Raw genomic sequence first — 19,714 nt, 5'->3', positions numbered from 1 at the left:
TCCCAAGCTAACCAAGCACAGCATGTATGCTGAGGACATAGGACAGGCCCACTCAGGCTATGTAATTGCTGCTTCAGTCTCTGTGAGCCCCTATGAGCCATAGTTGATTGTGTAAGTCATTTTCTCCTCGTGTCCTCTTGCTGCTACACTGCTTTCCACAGAGTTCCCTGAGCTTTACACAATGTTTGGTAGTATGTTTCTGTACCTGCTTCTGTCAGCTGCTGGAGGAATCCATTCTGATGGTGACTGGGCTAGGCACTAATTTATGAGTATAGCACAGTATCCCTGGGAATCATTTCACTGACTTTTTTGTTGTTGTTGTTGTTAGTTATGTTTGGTTCTACTTTCTTTGAACCTTCACAATTCTGGATCCTGACCATCTAGACAGTGTTAGGCATAGGCTCCTTCTTGTGGCTTGGGCCTCCATTTAGACAGTCATTGGTTGGCCATGCCCATAAATTCTGAGCCACAATTGCCCCAGTATATCTTGCAGGCAAGACAGAGGTCCTGATGGTTTTGTGGCTAGGTTGATGTTGCAATCCCATCACTGGGAGCCTTGCCTGGCTGTAGAAGATGGCCAGTTTCAGGCTCAGTATCCTCCATTGCTAGGAGTCCTCCCTGGGGTCACCCTCAAAGATTCCAGGAAAATACTATATATATATATTTTAAACTGAAAAAGACAAACTAACAGGAAGATTTCTCTGGAGATAGCAAAGTCCTTGCCATGGAAACATGGGGACCTGAGTTTGGATCCCCAGGGCTCATGTAAACCTAGCTGGGGTCTACTGCAAATCTGCAGTTCTGAAATTCTTAGGTGAGATGGGAGACAGAGACAAGAGAATTCCCAAGAGCTTGTAGGTCTGATACTCTGTGGTAAGCCACAGGGACTACAAGTGATCGAGTCTCAAAAGTGTGCCATAATACCTGTGATTGTCCTGTGACCTGCTCACACATGCATTGTGACAAATGTGTGCCTGAACTCACATGGAAATACACACACACACACACACACACACACACTAAAAAAAAAAAAAAAAACAGAAATAAAAACAGAAAAAAAGTGCTAGAAAGAAAAAACATGTATTATTGCTCCATAAGCATAAATAACAAATTTTAAGAGTTTAGAGATGTGTTATTGTTTTTAAATGTTCTATTTTTGGTTTTTACATTTTCCTATATTGCACAATGGAATGTTTTTAAAAAAGGAATTAGTTTATTGAAAATATTTAGGTTAATTATTCAGTATAATTGATTTAAGTTATATATTAGAGATGGATCTTCACTGCACTCATGGCAAGGTGGGGCAGTAATACAAGGCAAAACAGACAATTAGAGCACATTAACCAACTATTTTAAATTGTCTAACTCCTTTAAAAAAATTCCATTGTCCAATATAAAAATATGTAAAAACCAAAAATAAAACATATAAATAAACAACTTATTTCCGAACTGTTAAAATATTTTGTCATATTTTTATTATTCATGATATTTCATTAAATAGTAAAGATGGCACTGAAAATAGTAAAGTGTAATGTAGTAGGAGGCCGGCTGGCGGCCTACATGAACCGGGTATTTCTGGAAGGCAGGCTGGGGCTGAAAGAGAGACTAGATGGCGAGAAAAGAAAGAAGCCAAGACAATTTTTTCTTTGATCAAGGCCCGAGAGTTTACTAAGAGATTGTGCTTATAAGGGGGAAGGCCCATCTCCCCCACCCCCAGTCCATTCTTGGTGCCTGGAGCCAGCCTGTAAGGCAAAGTGCAGGATAGGATGTGTCTCTGGAATGTCTCAAGGGTCTCTCAGCAGGTAGCAGAGTCTCAGTGAAGAGCAGCGGTTGACATAACAATATAGCCATCTAGGTGGGAAGGCTACACCCCAAGTGATCTCATATTCAGTGGCAGCAAAGTCTGAATCAGCCTGCTTCAAGGCTGGGGGAGGCTACAGTGTAAGAAATTCAACCTTTTGTTTGTTTGTTTGTTTGTTTTGTTTTGAGTCAAGGTCTTATGGTACAGCCTGGACTGCCTCGAAACTCATTCTTTGGCACAAGCTATCTTCAAATGCACAGCAATTCTTCTGCTTCAGCCTCCCAAATGCGAGGATTATAATTATGAGCCACTAAGACTGTCTAGGTCACAGACTTAGTGTTCAAAGTCATAATTGCATTGACATGAGGACCAGGAAAACCTGAGACAAGTGAGCACTTGTGATTTATTTTAGAATTATTTCCTGTTTTCTTGTAGCATGCCGTGCTCTGCTTTTCTCTTCCTGCTTTGGCCAGACGCCCCTTCTTGCTGTTGAGTGCAGTTCAGATCCATAGTCTCCAAGCTACAGTTATCATCTGCAGGCAGAGTGAGAGTAGAGGTGCTCCCGAATAACAGGTCTGTGTGTTCATGGCTTCTTCTTTTCCTGCTTCATCAAAACCTAATGACTGAGGTTTACTCACCTTTCTTTATATAATTCTGCTGTCATGAATTTCATGTTTCCTTTGTTCTATAAATATAGGAATCAAGGCAACGGGGAAGATTCCTTCATATTGGTAGCCCTGAGTTACAGAGGTTTATATCCTGGTCTTTTAAAGACTACCTGTCTCATTTAGGTCTAAGCACAGAGAACTAGAGGCTTATGGCTAAAAAGTGTCAAAGCTCAACATTTATTGCTCTAGATTTTGGATGCATAGGCTTATTGCCCAGGTTGTAGAGGCTCAAAACCAGTGGCTAAAGTTATAGATTATGAGTATGGGTATCTGAAATTTTGGAACTTCATTACTCAGTAGCTTGTTCAAACTCTTCTAGCAACCAGAGCTTTCAGTTCTTGAAGTTCAGCTCCTGTCTTTGACTCTCCACAGTTTCTTATCTTCCCTATGCTCAACTTTTCTGCCTCTGCTTCTTGGCCATTCCTTACTTTCTCAGTACTTCCATCATTCTTAGAGTATTGCAAGTTTAGCCTTTGGTTTCTCTCTGGAACTCTTCAACTGTCGCCTAGTACTACATCTCTGAACTTTAAAGCATCCAGCTTAGAGAGCTTTGCCTATGATAAGGACCATTTATGGAAAGCACCCAGCATTTTTTAGGATCTTAACTGAGGTTTGAATGGGGTATATCATAAGAAAAGCCTTGGGCATGGCCCCACAAGATTGAATAACTGCTTGCTTATATAGCTAGGGAATGGATGTGGTGTACGTGTGGTTCAACTGTAATTATGTAAGCCACAGCATGGTTTCCCAGACCCAGTTCCTAAGCTCACATAAAGACCGATCAGAAGCCTTATATAGGAAGTAATGAGAAGCTCTTTGATGATTCATTGGCTAGGCAGCCATGGTAGGTTCTGAGTGAGAATAACATCAGTGTGAGCAGGGTCATCTAGAGTGTAACCAGATTGTCCTGTGCAGAGTCTGTTTTCAATCATTCAGATGACTTCCCACTCCTATAAGCTTTTGGCCTTTTGAATGAACTAAGTAACAGATAATTGACTGAGTTGGGCCCCAGCTGAGGTGCCTCTGCAGTCCTTTTCGCCTAGAAAATTTAGGAGGGAGATGGTGCTATGGAGTGATGGTTGGTGGGAAAGACTACAAAAGAATTGGTTGTCTTATATTGGAGCTGGATATTAACACAAGAAAAGAAGGACGATCTTAAGCAGGGGCTTTCCCAAATAAGTTTAGGCTGTTTTAGAATCCATGGAGAAGAAATAGTGAGTTGTTGATAATATTGGCTGTCAGGATTAGTTTAGATGAAAGTAAAACGTTTTTGAGATACAGGTGGCAGTGGAGTGTTGAATAAAACATTGTTAATGTCTAAAATAGTTAAATGTTTTATGAATAATATTATTGAAGAGAGTGTGTGGGTTGGTGATAGGATTAGGACAACAGAAAGGTCACAAATAACCCTAAGATCTTAAGAACGACCTGGCCTTGAGACAGGGACAATGGGAATTTTATACAGAAATTCAGTTGGGGCTAAAGAAAGTAACATTTAGGAATTTGTAGTAATGTGTTAAGAGTGTTCTCAAGGCTTTGAAACTTATATGGGGAATTGGATAAGTCTTTAAAGTTGATGAAAATGGAAGTAATATGTGAGACTCTGCCTGAGTTTGACGTGTTCCAAGTAGACAGGAACAGCTGACTAGTTATGAAATGGAAGATATTGGAGAGCAGAAACTATGGATGGTCTTGGTGAACTTCTGTTGTTTAGGGAACCATGTTTGAGGTTAGATAGAGTGCAGATGTAGTTTGGTCCCCAGTTTGTATATAACATGTTTTTAACTAATAAATCAAGGAAGTCCAAATTAGGAAGGCATGACTAAAGTACTGTTCTCCAAGAAAACAGGACGAAAGAGGAATGGCCATTGGTTGGAAAATGCCATTGACTTCAACTATCAAGATAGAAACCAGAATGACACACCTTGAAAAATCATGGTCTGCATCTAAGATAAAATGATACCCTTCTTTGGATAGTGAACACTAACTACACTGGGCTTAGGCAATCCAGTAATCTAAGATAGGGTTTGTTTTGACCCTGGCTTATTTTAGTCAGTCTACTGCAGGAAGCCCAAAAGATCCTTCCTTGTAGAAACATCACCCACCTTGAGCCTTAGGTTAGAAGGTTAGACTTTGGTTGAGCTGAGACACTCTCTTCGTGTGTGTGTGTGTGTGTGTGTGTGTGTGTGTGTGTGTGTTAGAAAGAGAGAGAGAGACAGAGACAGAGAATGTTGTTCTTCCTGTGTCTGACCTGTTTACACGTTTTTCTAGATAGATTAGGTGGGAGCCTCTTTTGGGAGGCAAATTTGATTTCAGTGGCCAGCAGACTGTACCTAAAACAGAAACTAAGGGACACCTCTCAAAGGCCCAACTAGTAGTGAGGCAAGGGGCTGACAGGCTTGTCTTTTCATCTGGGATCTTAAGGACTTAATCTTTTCCTTTCTCTCTCATGAGCTTGCTGATTGTTAAATCTCCAAAAGACTGTCTGAGATTTCATTATTATTATTATTGTCTCCAGTAACATAGTAGCCTAGCTCTATGAAGCTTACATTATTAACATATATTGTTGCTTTAGCACAAATGTGATATTACTCTTTTGTAGTGACACATGTTGCAATTATATATATACATATATATATAATGATTATTAAGAACTTATTATTATTATTATTATTATGTTATTAAGAACTCAAATTCTTTTGTAACTTGTGAAAGAATTGTAGAACTTGGCTCTTAATTTGCTTTCTGTTTGAGAAAGAACATAAAGACACACAAGTGTGGACAATGCCTTTGCCTCCAAGTACTTAGAACAGCAGGCAGTTCCGAACTCAGTAGCCTGAAAGCAGTGGCCAGAGTGGGTATGGAGCTAGGAGGGTGGAATGGTCTTGAGTGAGGGGTCATAAGGGGTTTAGAATTAAAATGCAGTGGATATATCTGGTCAGCATACTCATTGTAAGAGTGCGAGTAGGAGTTGAAGGGGGAAGGGAGATGAATTGAGGAGAAAGAAGGGGCATGCATGCAAGTAGGGCACTTACTAACGTAAGTGAGCAAGTTTGAAGAAGTCCTGAATAAGAGAACACAAGGCCAATTTCTGCCCAAGTGATAGCATACATGGAATTGGAATAAGACACTGTGATTAAGAGAACAATTTTCAGGCCAGACTTCCTAGGCATCAAGGTTGAATAAAGGTCATGTTATACTACAAGAGAACACTTAAGGTCCTAGATTCTTGGAGACTCCAGAATAGCATACCCAGTCTTTGAGAGTCTGTGTAAGGGGCTACAAAGATTCCTTCTAAGAACATAAAGACAGTGTCCCTGGTGGTAATTAATTCACTGAAAGATTGGGCAAAACTAGTGCTAGGACTTTTGCTAAATGAGAAACAAAAGGGAATTGCCTGTCTGAGATAGTATGAAATATTTTCTTTCTTGCCTAAAGTGTCTGAGTTATTACCCCATCATTTATTCTCAATACTTATGAATGTCTATTTATGAATCTCTTCATTAACTGTTGACTACTGCATATACAAGCTTCTCTGACCAATATTGAGAGTAGCACTAATTTAATGATAGAAACATAGATATTTTGATGGCAACTTCATACAGTGTCCATTCAGCTAAACAACAGTAGTAAGTTCCCCTCTAGAGCCTATGACATTTGCCATCTGTGGGCTATTGAACAGGTCTACAGTACCAGGTATGGATTCCCCTCTTGTGAATTGGGCCTCAAATCCAATCAGAAAGCAATTGGTCACCCAATAACAAACTTGTTGTCATTTTACAAGTGAATATATTTTGCTTGATATGTTGGTATTATAGCTTGCAGGGCTTACAGCTGATTAAGACCATTAGTGACTTTTCCTTCCCTCACAGCCTGCATAGAACCTTCTAGTACTGTGAAATCTAACTCACAAGTAGGGAAGTTCCGGCTTAGATCTAGCCTCATTTCTCTATGTTCTGCAAACAAAGTATATAGTATCTTCAGCAATAGGGTCTCACCATGTAGTTATGATAGGTTACCAAAGAGCAATTGGAACAGTTTGTGTTGTTTTTTGGGAGAAGGAACAACTTTTGGATCCTCCTTGTCCAACAGCTCTTAAGGGGGCATCCCATACCTGAAACTTGTTTATTATTTAATAAATATTATTTAATAACTTATGACTTCTGGTACCTCAGTTTAAATTATTTAAAATTTGTTTCAATATGTTATATGAATGCTGACCATTGATAATATTTTAATTTGTGATATAATCAATGGAGGTGTGCTATTTTTATTAATGTGCATTAATTATTGCTTTTTAATATACCCATACTTTTCTTCAGATGAGTCTAAGCCAGGAAACCATTTGTTAGTGATTTATTTCTTCATGTGATACTTTGAAAATCCTTCCCCATTCTAAAATTGCACAGTGCTTTTCATGTTCATCTTCTCTTTTCATGTTTATTTTACTTTAGAAGTTATATGGTTTGCCTTTAAAAATAAAAAGTTAAGTCAACAGTCACTTCATAAATAACACGACACTGGTTCAAAATGCCAAATTCACAGTCTGTACAATTTACATGGGTTGAAGGGTAGTGCCATTCTTAAACATCACTTTGATGTTGGTGCCATTACTCTGATTCATTAGGCATTAATTCTTGGTGAAACTGAAGAATGTTGCTGAAATTCTTAGAGACGGCTCTGCATGTAGCCCCTCTCCCGACTTTTATTAAAGCCTTGGCCTTCCATGTGACTTAACTGATGCATGACTCACAGTCTTTTCCTCATAGAGCACGGATGTAATCTGCCCCTCTGGTTAACAGCTGTGGTTTCTTCTTGCAGCATCTGCCTTTGTTGGCACCCTTGCTTTTCAGCATGCCTGTGGCAGCACGAGTCTTCCATCACTGTTAATTGTTGAAAAGTGAAATCTAGATGCTTCATATTGATTCTACTAAATGTTGGCTTTACAGCAACTTTTCTGCATTTTCATCAAATATCTACAAGCTACTCCTTTCCCTCCACTATACTATAGTTCACACTTTATTTAATCATGAAATACCTTAGAAGTTCTCTATCTCATGCATCCTGGTGAATCAACAAGGCTTAGACTATATAAACTGTTTGTTATTTCCTCGTGAATGGCAGCCCGACACCCTTCTAGAGAATACTGAATGAAGAAATCACTTGTCTTTGGAGATGGCATGTGCTGGAAAACAGATACCAGAGCCATGGGGTTGTCATTTCCCATCAGGCTCCAGCATCAGAATCTCTAATTCTTCAAAGACATCAATAGACAGCTGTGCTGCCTCCTGTTTTCTCATTGGGTGTTGTTTCTAGTTCTGACCATTCTTTTTGATGGAAAAATAGATAAGGAAGTATTAAAATGTGAGAGCATATTAACCAGATTTATTCAACACAACTTGAATTGAGTAATGGCAGTTTCTGAAAAGTTGTAAAAATGTGTTTTTAATTTTCATGTTAGAAAATAAAACAACTTGTTCATTTTTATGTACTCTCCAATAGGATAATTTTGTTATATATATATAGTCCATGTCATAAAAACAAACATAATGGTCTAACTTATATTATTTTTGCTTATTATCTATACAAACCTTATTTTTCATTTATTGTGCACAAATTGATGAATTATCTTTTATTACTATTATTTATATCTTGTGAGATTTTAGGTTGTTAGAGAATATCTACTCATTTTTAGCAAACTAATAATGATGGATTAAATGATGTTGGAAGTCTCTTACAAAATCAGAAGTTTGTTCTGATGTAGTCTACTGTTTTCTTTTAAGTTGTTTACAGTTCTGTGACATTTAAATTATACATTCAGAAACTTTACCCTAAGAATGATGGCATATGGGACAGTTTGAAGACCTTTATAAAAGTTACAATTTTAGTTGAAATAAGTGAAGATGATTCTTTTATATTTCTTCAGTCACTGAAATTGTACTAATGTTAGCTTATCTAATACCATCTGATGCTAGAGTTGTACATGAATTGGTATTGCCTGTAGTTCATGTCTGAGCTTCCCTTAACATGTACTTCTTCACCCCTACATAATATTTAATGAATTCAATTAAATGAATGACAGCAAGTCTATTAAAGATTCTACCTGAAAAATAGGAAAATAAGTTTTGGAAGGTGATTATCACAATCTTCTTATGTGGCTACATAGGATTTGAGACTTAACAATAGCTAGATACCAATTTGCACAACTGTGGTTATGCTCTGACCATTTTTTCCCTTGATACTGGGGATGGAACCCAGAGGCTCATGCCTGCCAGACAATCATTCTGCTCTTGACCTACATTCCCAGTTTATAAGCTGTAACTTCTAAGCCTTGCTGGACTGTGGAAAGGCAAGGAGCTGAAGGGGTCTGCAACCCTATAGGTGGAACAACAATATGAACTAACCAGTACCCCAGAGCTCTTGACTCTAGCTGCATATGTATCAAAAGATGGCCTAGTCGGCCATCACTGCAAAGAGAGGCCCATTGGTATAGCAAACTTTATATGCCCCAGTACAGAGGAACACCAGGGCCAAGAAGTGGGAGTGGGTGGGTAAGGGAGCAGGGTGGGGCGGGGGGAGGGTATAGGGAACTTTCGGAATAGCATTTGAAATTTGAAATGTATATAAAGAAAAAGTTGTCAACTAGAAACAGTGCTCAAAAGAGGGTCAAAGATGTTTTTAATGAGCATATATATAATTCGCAACAGGCCATGGTAGTTTAAGACATTATATCTAAACAAAGGAGGATGTTTAAAACATTTATGATGATATAACTTTAGGAATCATTTTAATTACTGTATCACTTTCATAATGTTAATGATCTTTCTCACCTAGCAAGAACTAAGCTTTCAAATAATGCAGAGGGTACATGATGTGTGATATATTAAAAAAAACTTCCTGTCCAAAAAAAAAAAAAAAAAAAAAAAAAGAAAAAGAAAAGAAAAGAGAAAAAAAAAACTATTTGGAGACAGTTCTCAATAGGCTTTTATGTTTCCATATCTCTTTGTTGTGAAGCACTGTTTTGTGTGTCAGATTCTCTTTTCAAGGATGTTTGTATGGTGAGCAGCCTTGCAAGATGAGCATAACTGCTTCCTTCAATAGCAAAGATCAGACGGGCTTGCATCCTTGGAAGAATTCTGTTGTGTCTCTAGGGCAATGTGCTACCACACTGTCCAGTAAAATAAGAATACATTCCTTAAGACACAGGGAAGGCATGCTTACTGCTCTAAATGATGTGGGTATTCTCTTATCACATTCCTCTTATAATAAGATGTACCACAATATGCACACCTACATTGGCTCAGTAGGATTTTAAAGACAAGTGGAACAAATATCAGTATTTTCTTCATTTCCCGTTGCTGGCTGTGAGTTCTAAAGTCTTTCATTTTTCATACAGGAGCCTCATGCCTTATTCTAGCTTCCATACATAGCTTTACAAGTAGTTATGTACTTACAAGTAGCATAACATTTCAGACTCTTTGTAGTCCCTTCAATAAACTCAGTGGTTCTGTGTATTGTGTTATATGCCTTTAGAATAAATTGGTTTACTTAGTTTTCTTTAATCCTTATTTAATGAATTGATTAAGAATATTGAAACGCTAATAAAGGCCCATTCATTTTAGGAGCTAACAAGGCTGTATCTTATCTCAGAGCAAACAATTGTGTATTGATAAAATTAGGAACAGCTGAGGGATTATCATACTGTTGATTACTTTCTGGGCCTGACTTTGGGACGTAAGTAATACTACTGTTCAGTTTCCTGTTATAGGAATAAGTCTTTGTGTATATGTTTAGAAGAGTTACTGTTTCTCTGACCTTGATTTGTGGTTGGAATCAGAATACTTGAAATGTGAGACAGGAGGTCCTATTAGTGGGAGGAGAGGAAAATTACATAGAGATCATTGGCTTTGAAGTTGATTTGAGTTCAAAAGCCCAGTGCTGTCATTTTTTTTTTCCTGTATTGGACATGTCATTCAATCTGTCTTTGCTTCATATGTATAATAAGGAATGGTAGCTACTGCATAGAATTAGCATAAGGATTAGAGATAATCTATGACAAGTGCATGGATTCTGGTGTAATTTATGGTGTGTGTGTGTCTCAGTCTTACTGATATGAATTTTGAATTCTGACTTTAAGTAATTTATACATTAATCTATGTATTAATCTTATGTTCCTTTAGGCAGAAAATTCTTTCCTTCGTTCTTCCTCCTGCCTACCTTTCTGTCTGTCTCATGCCATTGTGTTGTTTGGGTTTTACTCTAAATCATATGAGCTGAAGATCTATGATTATATGATGCTATCTGATGATGATGAAGATATGTTCCAACAATTTATATAAATATTAGACATTTTACTAGAGAGAAACATGGTCTGGGCTTCATATACTAGTAAGGTACTGTGGTAGTCTGTACCACTGGATAGCAGTAGACTAAAAATTACTCATTTCTCTTATTTTACAGTTTGGTAGTTTGTATACTTCCACTAAAAATATCAGACTATAAGTAGCACAATTAGTGTGATAATTTCTGAAAATCTTTTTCTGTACTTTGGCAAAACTACTGCTGATGGACCAGGCAATACGTTGGGCAGCAGATGGACCCATCTGTGATGCTTATGGTTGCAGCTTGGAAGATGGCTAACAGACTTCCATTCCATCTGACTTCCTCCTCCTTTCTCCAATTTTCTTGGTCTTTGAAGCTAACAGTTATACAGGACGCCTTTTCGATTAGATTATTTCAGAGGCTCGATTAGCATCTCTAAAAGGCTGTCAGCGTTTTGTAAAGAGTGTCTTGTAGGAAGGCAGGAAACAGTAAACTGCAATCTGTCTGCTGACTTACAGCCAGTAATGGTTGATATGGCTTATGTTTAGAAACGAGACAAAGGAAAAGCTGGGTACTTGTTATAATGTGATAATGCCTAAGGATATTAATTAAATGAAGTGTCACCTTGAAGCACAAGAAAAAACACATAGCTATGCGTTTTTTATTATATGTGCTGCCAAATACCACAGTACGTAGCTATTAAAATTTTTAAAGGCTTTTTACCCAATAATTATAGTAAATGATTAATGTGAGATCTGTTTGTTTCCTGTGGTTTCTATAAAAATTATCATAAACTTAGTGGTTCACTGTAGTAGAACCTGAGTCTGCTATAGTTTGGAGATCAAAAGTCTGAAGTGAGTTTTATGAGATGAAAATCAAGGTTTCAGCGAGGCCCTCTAGGAGGCTGGAGGGGACATTCCATGTCTTGTTTTCTAACTTTAGGTGGCTTCTGAAACTATCTGTACATATTACTCCAATGGTGGCTTCTCTCTTTATGTGGTTTTCTCTTCAGTGTATCTGTCTAGTTTCCTTCTGTCTTTCCCCTTTTCCATTTCTGTGAGAAGTAGTGTCAATATGTAGTTCAGACTGTCTCAAATGTGTACCATTGGTCTCTGCTTGCTCTGCCTTTTTCCTTACAAAGACATTTAATCTGCCTTTTTCCTTACAAAGACATTTAATCAAGTATAGGGCCCACCTAGATGATCTAAGATATGTCATTGTGGCAAGATTTTTAATTATATTTGCAAAATACTTGCCTTTTAAGGTAATGCAGGTTCTGGTAATTAGACTTGATTAGGTGTGAGGACTACCATTCAGTCCACAATAGAAAGATGATTTTTAATGATGAAATGATGAACATCTTTATACTTGTCGTTTCCCAAGTCCTTACTGCTCCCTTAGGAGGTACCTTTTGAAACTGTTTTAAATGAATCTCAACAAGGAATATATATTAACAGTTTATATTCTTGGTTTTGATGAAAAATTTATTTTTCTGTTTATGTATTTCTATTTTTACTGGAACTATGCTGAAACACCAACTTTATGGATATTTCTTGAAAATCATATGTGCATTATTGTGTTATTCTAGTTCCCTGAGTATAAATGATGATTAAATATTTTTTACTGTTCTGAGACTCTTTTATTAGGTAAATAACCCAAGATAAAATTTTAAAATCAGTTTAGTTTTATGTATTTCATCTCTGTAAGTCAGTCTTTACTACTTTCAAGGTAACCATGACATGTTGTTAAGTGTGAAATAGTTCAGAGAATTAAGACCTAGATTATTTTGTGTTATTTCTGTGTTTCCTTAGTGGTTTAGTATTGTTTTGGCAGTGTTCTTTTCTCACCCAGTGCTTAGAAAGGATGTTTATACTAATTTACAATAGAAAACACACTAGACTAGATTTCCTTAATTAGGGCCTATGCCATAGTTAGGGCTTTAATATTATTTCCTTATGCTTTGTAATAATTTCATTCAGTTAGAGTAATCCTGTAATTTTAACTGTCTTTTAGTAACAGGAATTCATTCAGATAATAATTTATGAATATAAATATAATTAAAATCCAGAGAGGCTTATACTATTACTTTGTAATTTAATATCTTTTGAAAGAAAACAAACAAAATACATCATTTAAAATGCTATTAAAATACGTAAAATAATGTGTTGCTATCATTTAAATTATTTTTTGTGTGACATATTCATTTTTTCATGATTTAATCCTTTTTTACAGTTCAATCTTCATCCCCCTCCTAGTCTGACCCCCCTACTGCTCCCCATGCTATACCTCCTTCCCCAAGCCCAATCCCCCTACGCACCCCTGTCTCTAAGAGGATGTCCCCAAGCCCAACCCCACCCCACCAGACCTCCCCACTCCCTGGGGCCTCAAGGGTTAGGTGCATCTTCTCTCACTGAAGCTAGTCCTCTACCGTGTTTGGGGCTTCATATCAGTTGGCGTATGCTGCCTGGTTGGTGGCTCAGTGTCCGAGAGACACTGGGTGGGTGTCCTCAGAGTTTCGGGGGTCCAGGTTAATTGAGACTGCTGGTCTTCTTACAGGGTTGCCCTCCTCAGATAGTCCTTGGGAAGACCAACATTTGGTATTCAAGTGGGGAAAAAGAGTTAAAGAAACCAAGAGGTGATTGAGATTAGTAGACATTCAGAAAGGTACTCTTCTAGGTCAAGGAATGAAAATGTTTCCAGATAGGTGGAGAGGTTAGGTGTGGTTGAAAAATCCATAGTAAATTTAGTTGTATAGTGGATTTGTATAAATCTGGCCATGAAGGAAGAAGAAAGAGACTGAAAGTAATGAGGACTCAGGGGATGGTTAGGGATGCGTTTTTATTGTTACTATATATCTAGGTGTTTACTTGTTACTCAAACATTGTTTTTATTTTTTCAGATCTTTCCAGAAATCGTTTTACAGAAATTCCTTCAGATGTGTGGCTATTTGCACCACTTGAAACATTAAACCTATATCATAATTGCATCAAAACCATTCCTGAAGCCATTAAGAATTTGCAGATGTTAACATACCTTAACATCAGGTAAGCAAGCATACTTTTAAAAATAAATCTTGAAGGTGCTGAAAATTTAGCTCAGTAGTTAAGAAAACAGCCTTCTTGTTTCAGAGGAACAGAGTGTGGTTTCCAGAACCCATATGTTGACTTATAACTATCTTTAAGACCAGTTTCGGGGATCCAATGATTCCTGACCTCATCAGGCATCAAGAATACACATGATACACATACGTGAATGCAGGGAAATACTCATATCATCATCAACAACAAAAATAATAATAAAGCAAATATGATGCATTTTATTATATTTAATAACATAAATATTACATACTAGATTAGCTATAATACAAAATATATTTTTCTATATTAAAATAGTATATATTATATAGTAGTATAATATGTAATATACTAAAATATGTCATGTAAATATAATTTATTATTGTATTATTGTTTAATAAGTAATTAAAACAATTTTTTAAATATTACAATGCTTTATCGTGTTTAGTAGTAGAGGAATGTATTCTGTTTATGCTTACATTATCTTGTTGGCTTTTGGGATTGTTCTTTAAGGCAATGTTTGTCAAAGTTTCACACACAGGAATTGTCTGGGGATCTTGTTAAAAGATTCTGTCCTGTTAGACCTGCTGTAGGAACTGCATTTTCGAAAAGGTCCCTTGCTGATTCCTCTGCCAGCATGTGTGTTTGTAATTAGATCTCACTTTGAGAAGAGGCTTTAGAATATAAATATTTTTTTATTATTTGCTGTCCACTCATCTGAATTGACTTATATAACACTCTGGTTAGAGTATAGTGAAAAACGTTTTAGGTGAAGTTTTATTACTGGTGATGTTGCCAATTCAAGAATAGGTAGATTGGGATGGGATAGTTGGAAAATGAGAGGACAGAGCACCTTTATGATTAATATGTTTTGTCTTTCAGTGATGGGGATCAACCCTGGGTGTTGTGGGCTAGGCAAGCATTTTGCCAATGAATGACATTTCTAGTCAACTCATGCTTAATTTGTATTTACTGCATGCCAGGCAATATCCCAAGTATTTGACTCATATTACTTCATTTAATACTCCAACATCATTATTGATATGTCTTATATTATACCTATAATACAAATGAGGAAACTGTGTTGTTTGAAAAAGCCATATATTCATACAGTTGTTCTTTGGTGTCTGTGGGACAATGACATTCACCCCAAATACTAATGTCAATCAATATTCAGTTTCCTTACATAAAATGGCAGAGTGTATGAAGGATTATGAGTGGGACCTAGGACATTACACATTTCAGAAGTCCTTCGAGATTACTAAGTAAAGATCATTATCCTTCCCTTTTGTTACACACACACACACACACACACACACACACACACACACACAAAGGACCTCTATTTTAAAGCCAGTCTAGTATTTCTAGATATACTTTGCCAACATAAGATGTGGTAAAGGGTCTTTTCTTCCCTCCTCATTCTTTCTTGAATAACATGTAGCTTTTATTAATATATATCTTATATAAAACATGAGGTACAGGTCTCTTAATGGCAATTAGAAAAATAGGGGAAAAAGTAAAATTATTGCTTGTCAGTGCCTGCTAGTATATAATTGGAATGTTGTCTTCTCTATATTTTGATTGTGAGGTACATTGGGTCAATTGTCTGAATTTGATTTTTGACTATAGCACATTAAGGGTAAAGATACCTGTGCCAGATAGATCTGGTTTCAACCATGACTCTCCTGCTTATCAACTGTATAACCTGAGAATGTTTTACTTACCCTCTTTGTAGTATATTTTTCTTTTCAAAATGGGACTCATGATGAGTGTCTTCCTAAAGTAGATTGTTGTGATAGACAGTTGCGTTATTTCATAAGAGCTATTCTGAACATTTACTGGCACATAGTAAGTATTCAATAAAATGTTGTTAGCCAAGTGGTGGTGGCAGTAGCACATGCCTTTAATCCCAGCACTCAGAAAGCAGAGGGAGCCAGATCTTTGGAAAGCCTGTCTAGACAATGTGTGTGTGTGTGTGTGTGTGTGTGTGTGTGTGTGTGTGTGTGTGTGTGTGTATGAGTGCAGTACATGTAGAGAGTAGAAGATGGTGTCTGATACCCTGGAACCGGAGTTACAGGAGATGGTAAATTGACCCCCACTAGGTGCTGGAAACTGGATTTGGGGATGCGTCAAGAGCAGTCCCACCTGAAACTGTTGGCCCATCTCTCCACTTTCCAAGCTATCAGTCTTTTAAAAGATAACTTCTTTCTTCATTTCAAGTACATTTTCCTGGGAGCCTTACCATGGTTAGGGTTATGGAGGCACTAAGTCTGCTAAAATTTGTGCTCCAGAAGAAGGTTCTGGCATTCTCTAATTTGTGTTTGAATCCTTTCTATAAACTAGGCAAGTTACTTAGTGCACTTTTGCCTTCAGTTTTCATTCTTGTGACTTGAAGCTAATATTCCCTATTTTTTTGAGTTAATGAGCAGATTAGACAGAGTGTGAAAAGAATTTGCATGCTCTTGTTTTAAAGGAAGTACTCAATAAATGTCACTGAAAGCTTATGATTTACTACTAAGTTGCTTTGTATTTTTTTAGATAACATTGAGACTCAGACACATTTTTCATAATGACACTTTATTCTTCTTTTTTTTTTTAAAGTCGAAATCTTCTATCAACATTGCCAAAATACTTATTTGACCTTCCCCTTAAAGTTTTGGTTGTCAGCAATAATAAACTCGTATCCATTCCCGAAGAAATTGGAAAATTAAAAGATTTGATGGAGTTGGTGAGTTAAATATTGTTTTAAATTATAACACACACACACATACACACATATATGTATATCACATATAATATGTACCTTTTTCTTTTGGAATTGTATGCATTCTTTTGTGGAATTTCACTGTAAGTTTTTTTTTTTTAAGGCATAACTTGGTATATGTCTAAATTCAATAGGATAGCAATCTCAGCTACATTTATTTAGGTCTGATTTTAGCTCCCAGCCAACAATAACAGAAACAAAAGTTCAGTGATTCCTCAGTCTAAGAGACTTTAGGAGGCTTGGTTATGTTTTCAGACATATGTTTCAAGTGAATCACTATTTGTTCATTCACTTTGTGGACAGAGAAGGTCTTAAGCGATTTCCCCCTAAGGTTTACAGAGCTGATGAGGAGGCTTAGAGAAGAGTGGTAAAGGTAGAGAATACAGCTGTGGGTATGGTGCTGCATGTATGGAGTCTCGGCTCCTAGCTACTCCAGGGAAAGACAGCATGATCATTTGAGCTTATGCATTTACACATCAAGTCGGGCAACCTACTGAGTCCCCATTTCATGAAAACAAACAAAGGGACAAATAATTGGTTCTTTTTTTATTAGGTATTTTCTTCATTTACATTTCCAGTGCTATCCCAAAAGTCCCGATACCCTCCCACCCCACTCCCCAACCCACCCACTCCCACTTCTTGGCCCTGGCGTTCCCCTATACTGAGGCATATAAAGTTTGTACGACCAATGGGCCTCTCTATTCACTGATGGCCGACTAGGCCATCTTCTGATACATATGCAGCTAGAGACACGAGCTCTGGGGGGTACTGGTTAGTTCATATTGTTGTTCCACCTATAGGGTTGCAGATCCCTTCAGCTCCTTGGGTACTTTCTCTAGCTCCTCCATTGGGGGCCCTGTGATCCATCCAATAGCTGACTATGAGCATCCACTTCTGTGTTTGCTAGGTCCCGGCATAGTCTCACAAGAGACAGCTATATCTGAGTCCTTTCAGCAAAATCTTGCTAGTGTATGCAATGGTGTCAGCGTTTGGAGGCTGATTATGGGTTGGATCCCTGGATATGGCAGTCTCTAGATGGTCCGTCCTTTCATTTCAGCTCCAAACTTTGTCTCTGTAACTCCTTCCATGGGTGTTTTGTTCCCAATTCTAAGAAGGGGCAAAGTATCCACACTTTGGTCTTCATTCTTCTTGAGTTTCATAAATTGTATCTTATATCTTGGGTATTCTAAGTATCTGGGCTAATATTCACTTATCAGTGACTACATATCATGTGAGCTTTTTTGTGATTAGGTTACCTCACTCAGGATGATGCCCTCCAGGTCCATCCATTTGCCTAGGAATTTCATAAATTCATTATTTTTAATAGCTGAGTAGTATTCCATTGTGTAAATGCACCACATTTTCTGTATCCATTCCTCTTTTGAGGGACATCTGGGTTCTTTCCAGCTTCTGGCTATTATAAATAAGGCTGCTATGAACATAGTGGAGCATGTGTCCTTCTTACCGGTTGGGACATCTTCTGGATATATGCCCAGGAGAGGTATTGCGGGATCCTCCGGTAGTACTATGTCCAATTTTCTGAGGAACCGCCAGACTGATTTCCAGAGTGGTTGTACAAGCTTGCAATCCCACCAACAATGGAGGAGTGTTCCTCTTTCTCCACATCCTCACCAGCATCTGCTGTCACCTGAATTTTTGATCTTAGCCATTCTGACTGGTGTGAGGTGGAATCTCAGGGTTGTTTTGATTTGCACTTCCCTGATGATTAAGGATGGTGAACATTTTTTCAGGTGCTTCTCAGCCATTCGGTATTCCTCAAGTGAGAATTCTTTGTTAAGCTCTGCACCCCACTTTTAACGGGGTTATTTGATTTTTTGGAGTCCACCTTCTTGAGTTCTTTATATCTATTGGATATTAGTCCCCTATCTGATTTAGGATAGGTAAAGATCCTTTCTCAATCTGTTGGTGGCCTTTTTGTCTTATTGATGGTGTCTTTTGCCTTACAGAAGCTTTGCAATTTTATGAGGTCCCATTTGTCGATTCTCGATCTTACAGCACAAGGCATTGCTGTTCTATTCAGGAATTTTTCCCCTGTGCCCATATCTATGAGGTTTTCCCCCACTTTCTCCTCTATAAGTTTCAGTGTCTCTGGTTTTATGTGGAGTTCCTTGATCCACTTAGATTTGACCTTAGTACAAGGAGATAGGAATGGATCAATTCGCATTCTTCTACATGATAAACGCCAGTTGTGCCAGCACCATTTGTTGAAAATGCTGTCTTTTTTCCACTGGATGATTTTAGCTCCCTTGTCAAAGATCAAGTGACCAAATAATTGGTTCTTCAAAAGCAAAGAATATGATGCTTACAAACAGGAGTAGTAGTGCATTGTTGCACTGTGATTGGCTGACTCCATTTTAATTATTTTATGTATGTATGTATATATATGTATATCTATGTATATATATATATATATACATGTATATGTATATATATATGTGTGTGTGTGTGTGTGTATTTAAAGAAGCTTCTACAGTTGTAGATTTCCACATGATTTGTCCCCAGAAGGTATTTAGATGAATGCCCTTTCAATCAGGGTTACATTTGTATAACCTTGAGAGACTGCAGACTCTGGTCATTTTGAGTAGCTTTGAGTGGGATTTGGATTACTCAGATCCTTGCTTGGAACTTTCATATTCATATCTCTTTTGGAAAAAGGAATTTATTTAAATTTTCCTTGACTCTGGTGTCTGGTTCTCTAGCTCACATCTCTGAATCCTTGACTTTTTGAGGTTTTTATCCTCGTAAATAGTCTAAAACTATAATAATTGACAGACTACTTTAGTTGGTTGATAGTTATCTATAGTATTTTATCTTACCTTGAACATTTGGCTTATTGTAATTTTTGTGGTGAAATTTGCTCTTTAATTGAGAGTTTTACCCTTGTACTTACTAAATTTAATCTCAGATACTCACAGAACAATTTTTATTGACAGTGGTATATTAAGTTATGATCTAATACAAATAAAAACCCATCAGAGAGGAAATTAGAAGTAACTTTCTTAGCAATTTGGCCATGTGCTCAAAGTTTAAAATTGAAAGTATGTTTGTATTTCTCAATTTT

The 19,714-nt window shown here is 37.3% G+C and overlaps 1 protein-coding gene across 8 annotated transcripts in view; it reads left to right on the top strand.

The window, feature by feature from the left end:
- The window catches only part of Lrch2 (leucine-rich repeats and calponin homology (CH) domain containing 2), an 83,729-nt gene that overhangs the window by 14,995 nt on the left and 49,020 nt on the right, over positions 1–19,714 (top strand). For all 8 annotated transcript variants that reach the window (XM_006528788.4, NM_001081173.2, NM_001356368.1 and 5 more), the window contains exons 2-3: positions 13,691–13,835; positions 16,470–16,596. In XM_006528788.4, the coding sequence (XP_006528851.2) occupies positions 13,691–13,835; positions 16,470–16,596 (272 nt within the window). The remainder of the gene's footprint in view (positions 1–13,690; positions 13,836–16,469; positions 16,597–19,714) is intronic.

This window comes from Mus musculus, chromosome X, assembly GCF_000001635.26.
Source record: "Mus musculus strain C57BL/6J chromosome X, GRCm38.p6 C57BL/6J".
Lineage (NCBI taxonomy): Eukaryota > Metazoa > Chordata > Mammalia > Rodentia > Muridae > Mus > Mus musculus.
The sequence above is the reverse complement of the archived record's forward strand: the minus strand, read 5'-3'. Positions and strand labels throughout refer to the sequence as shown.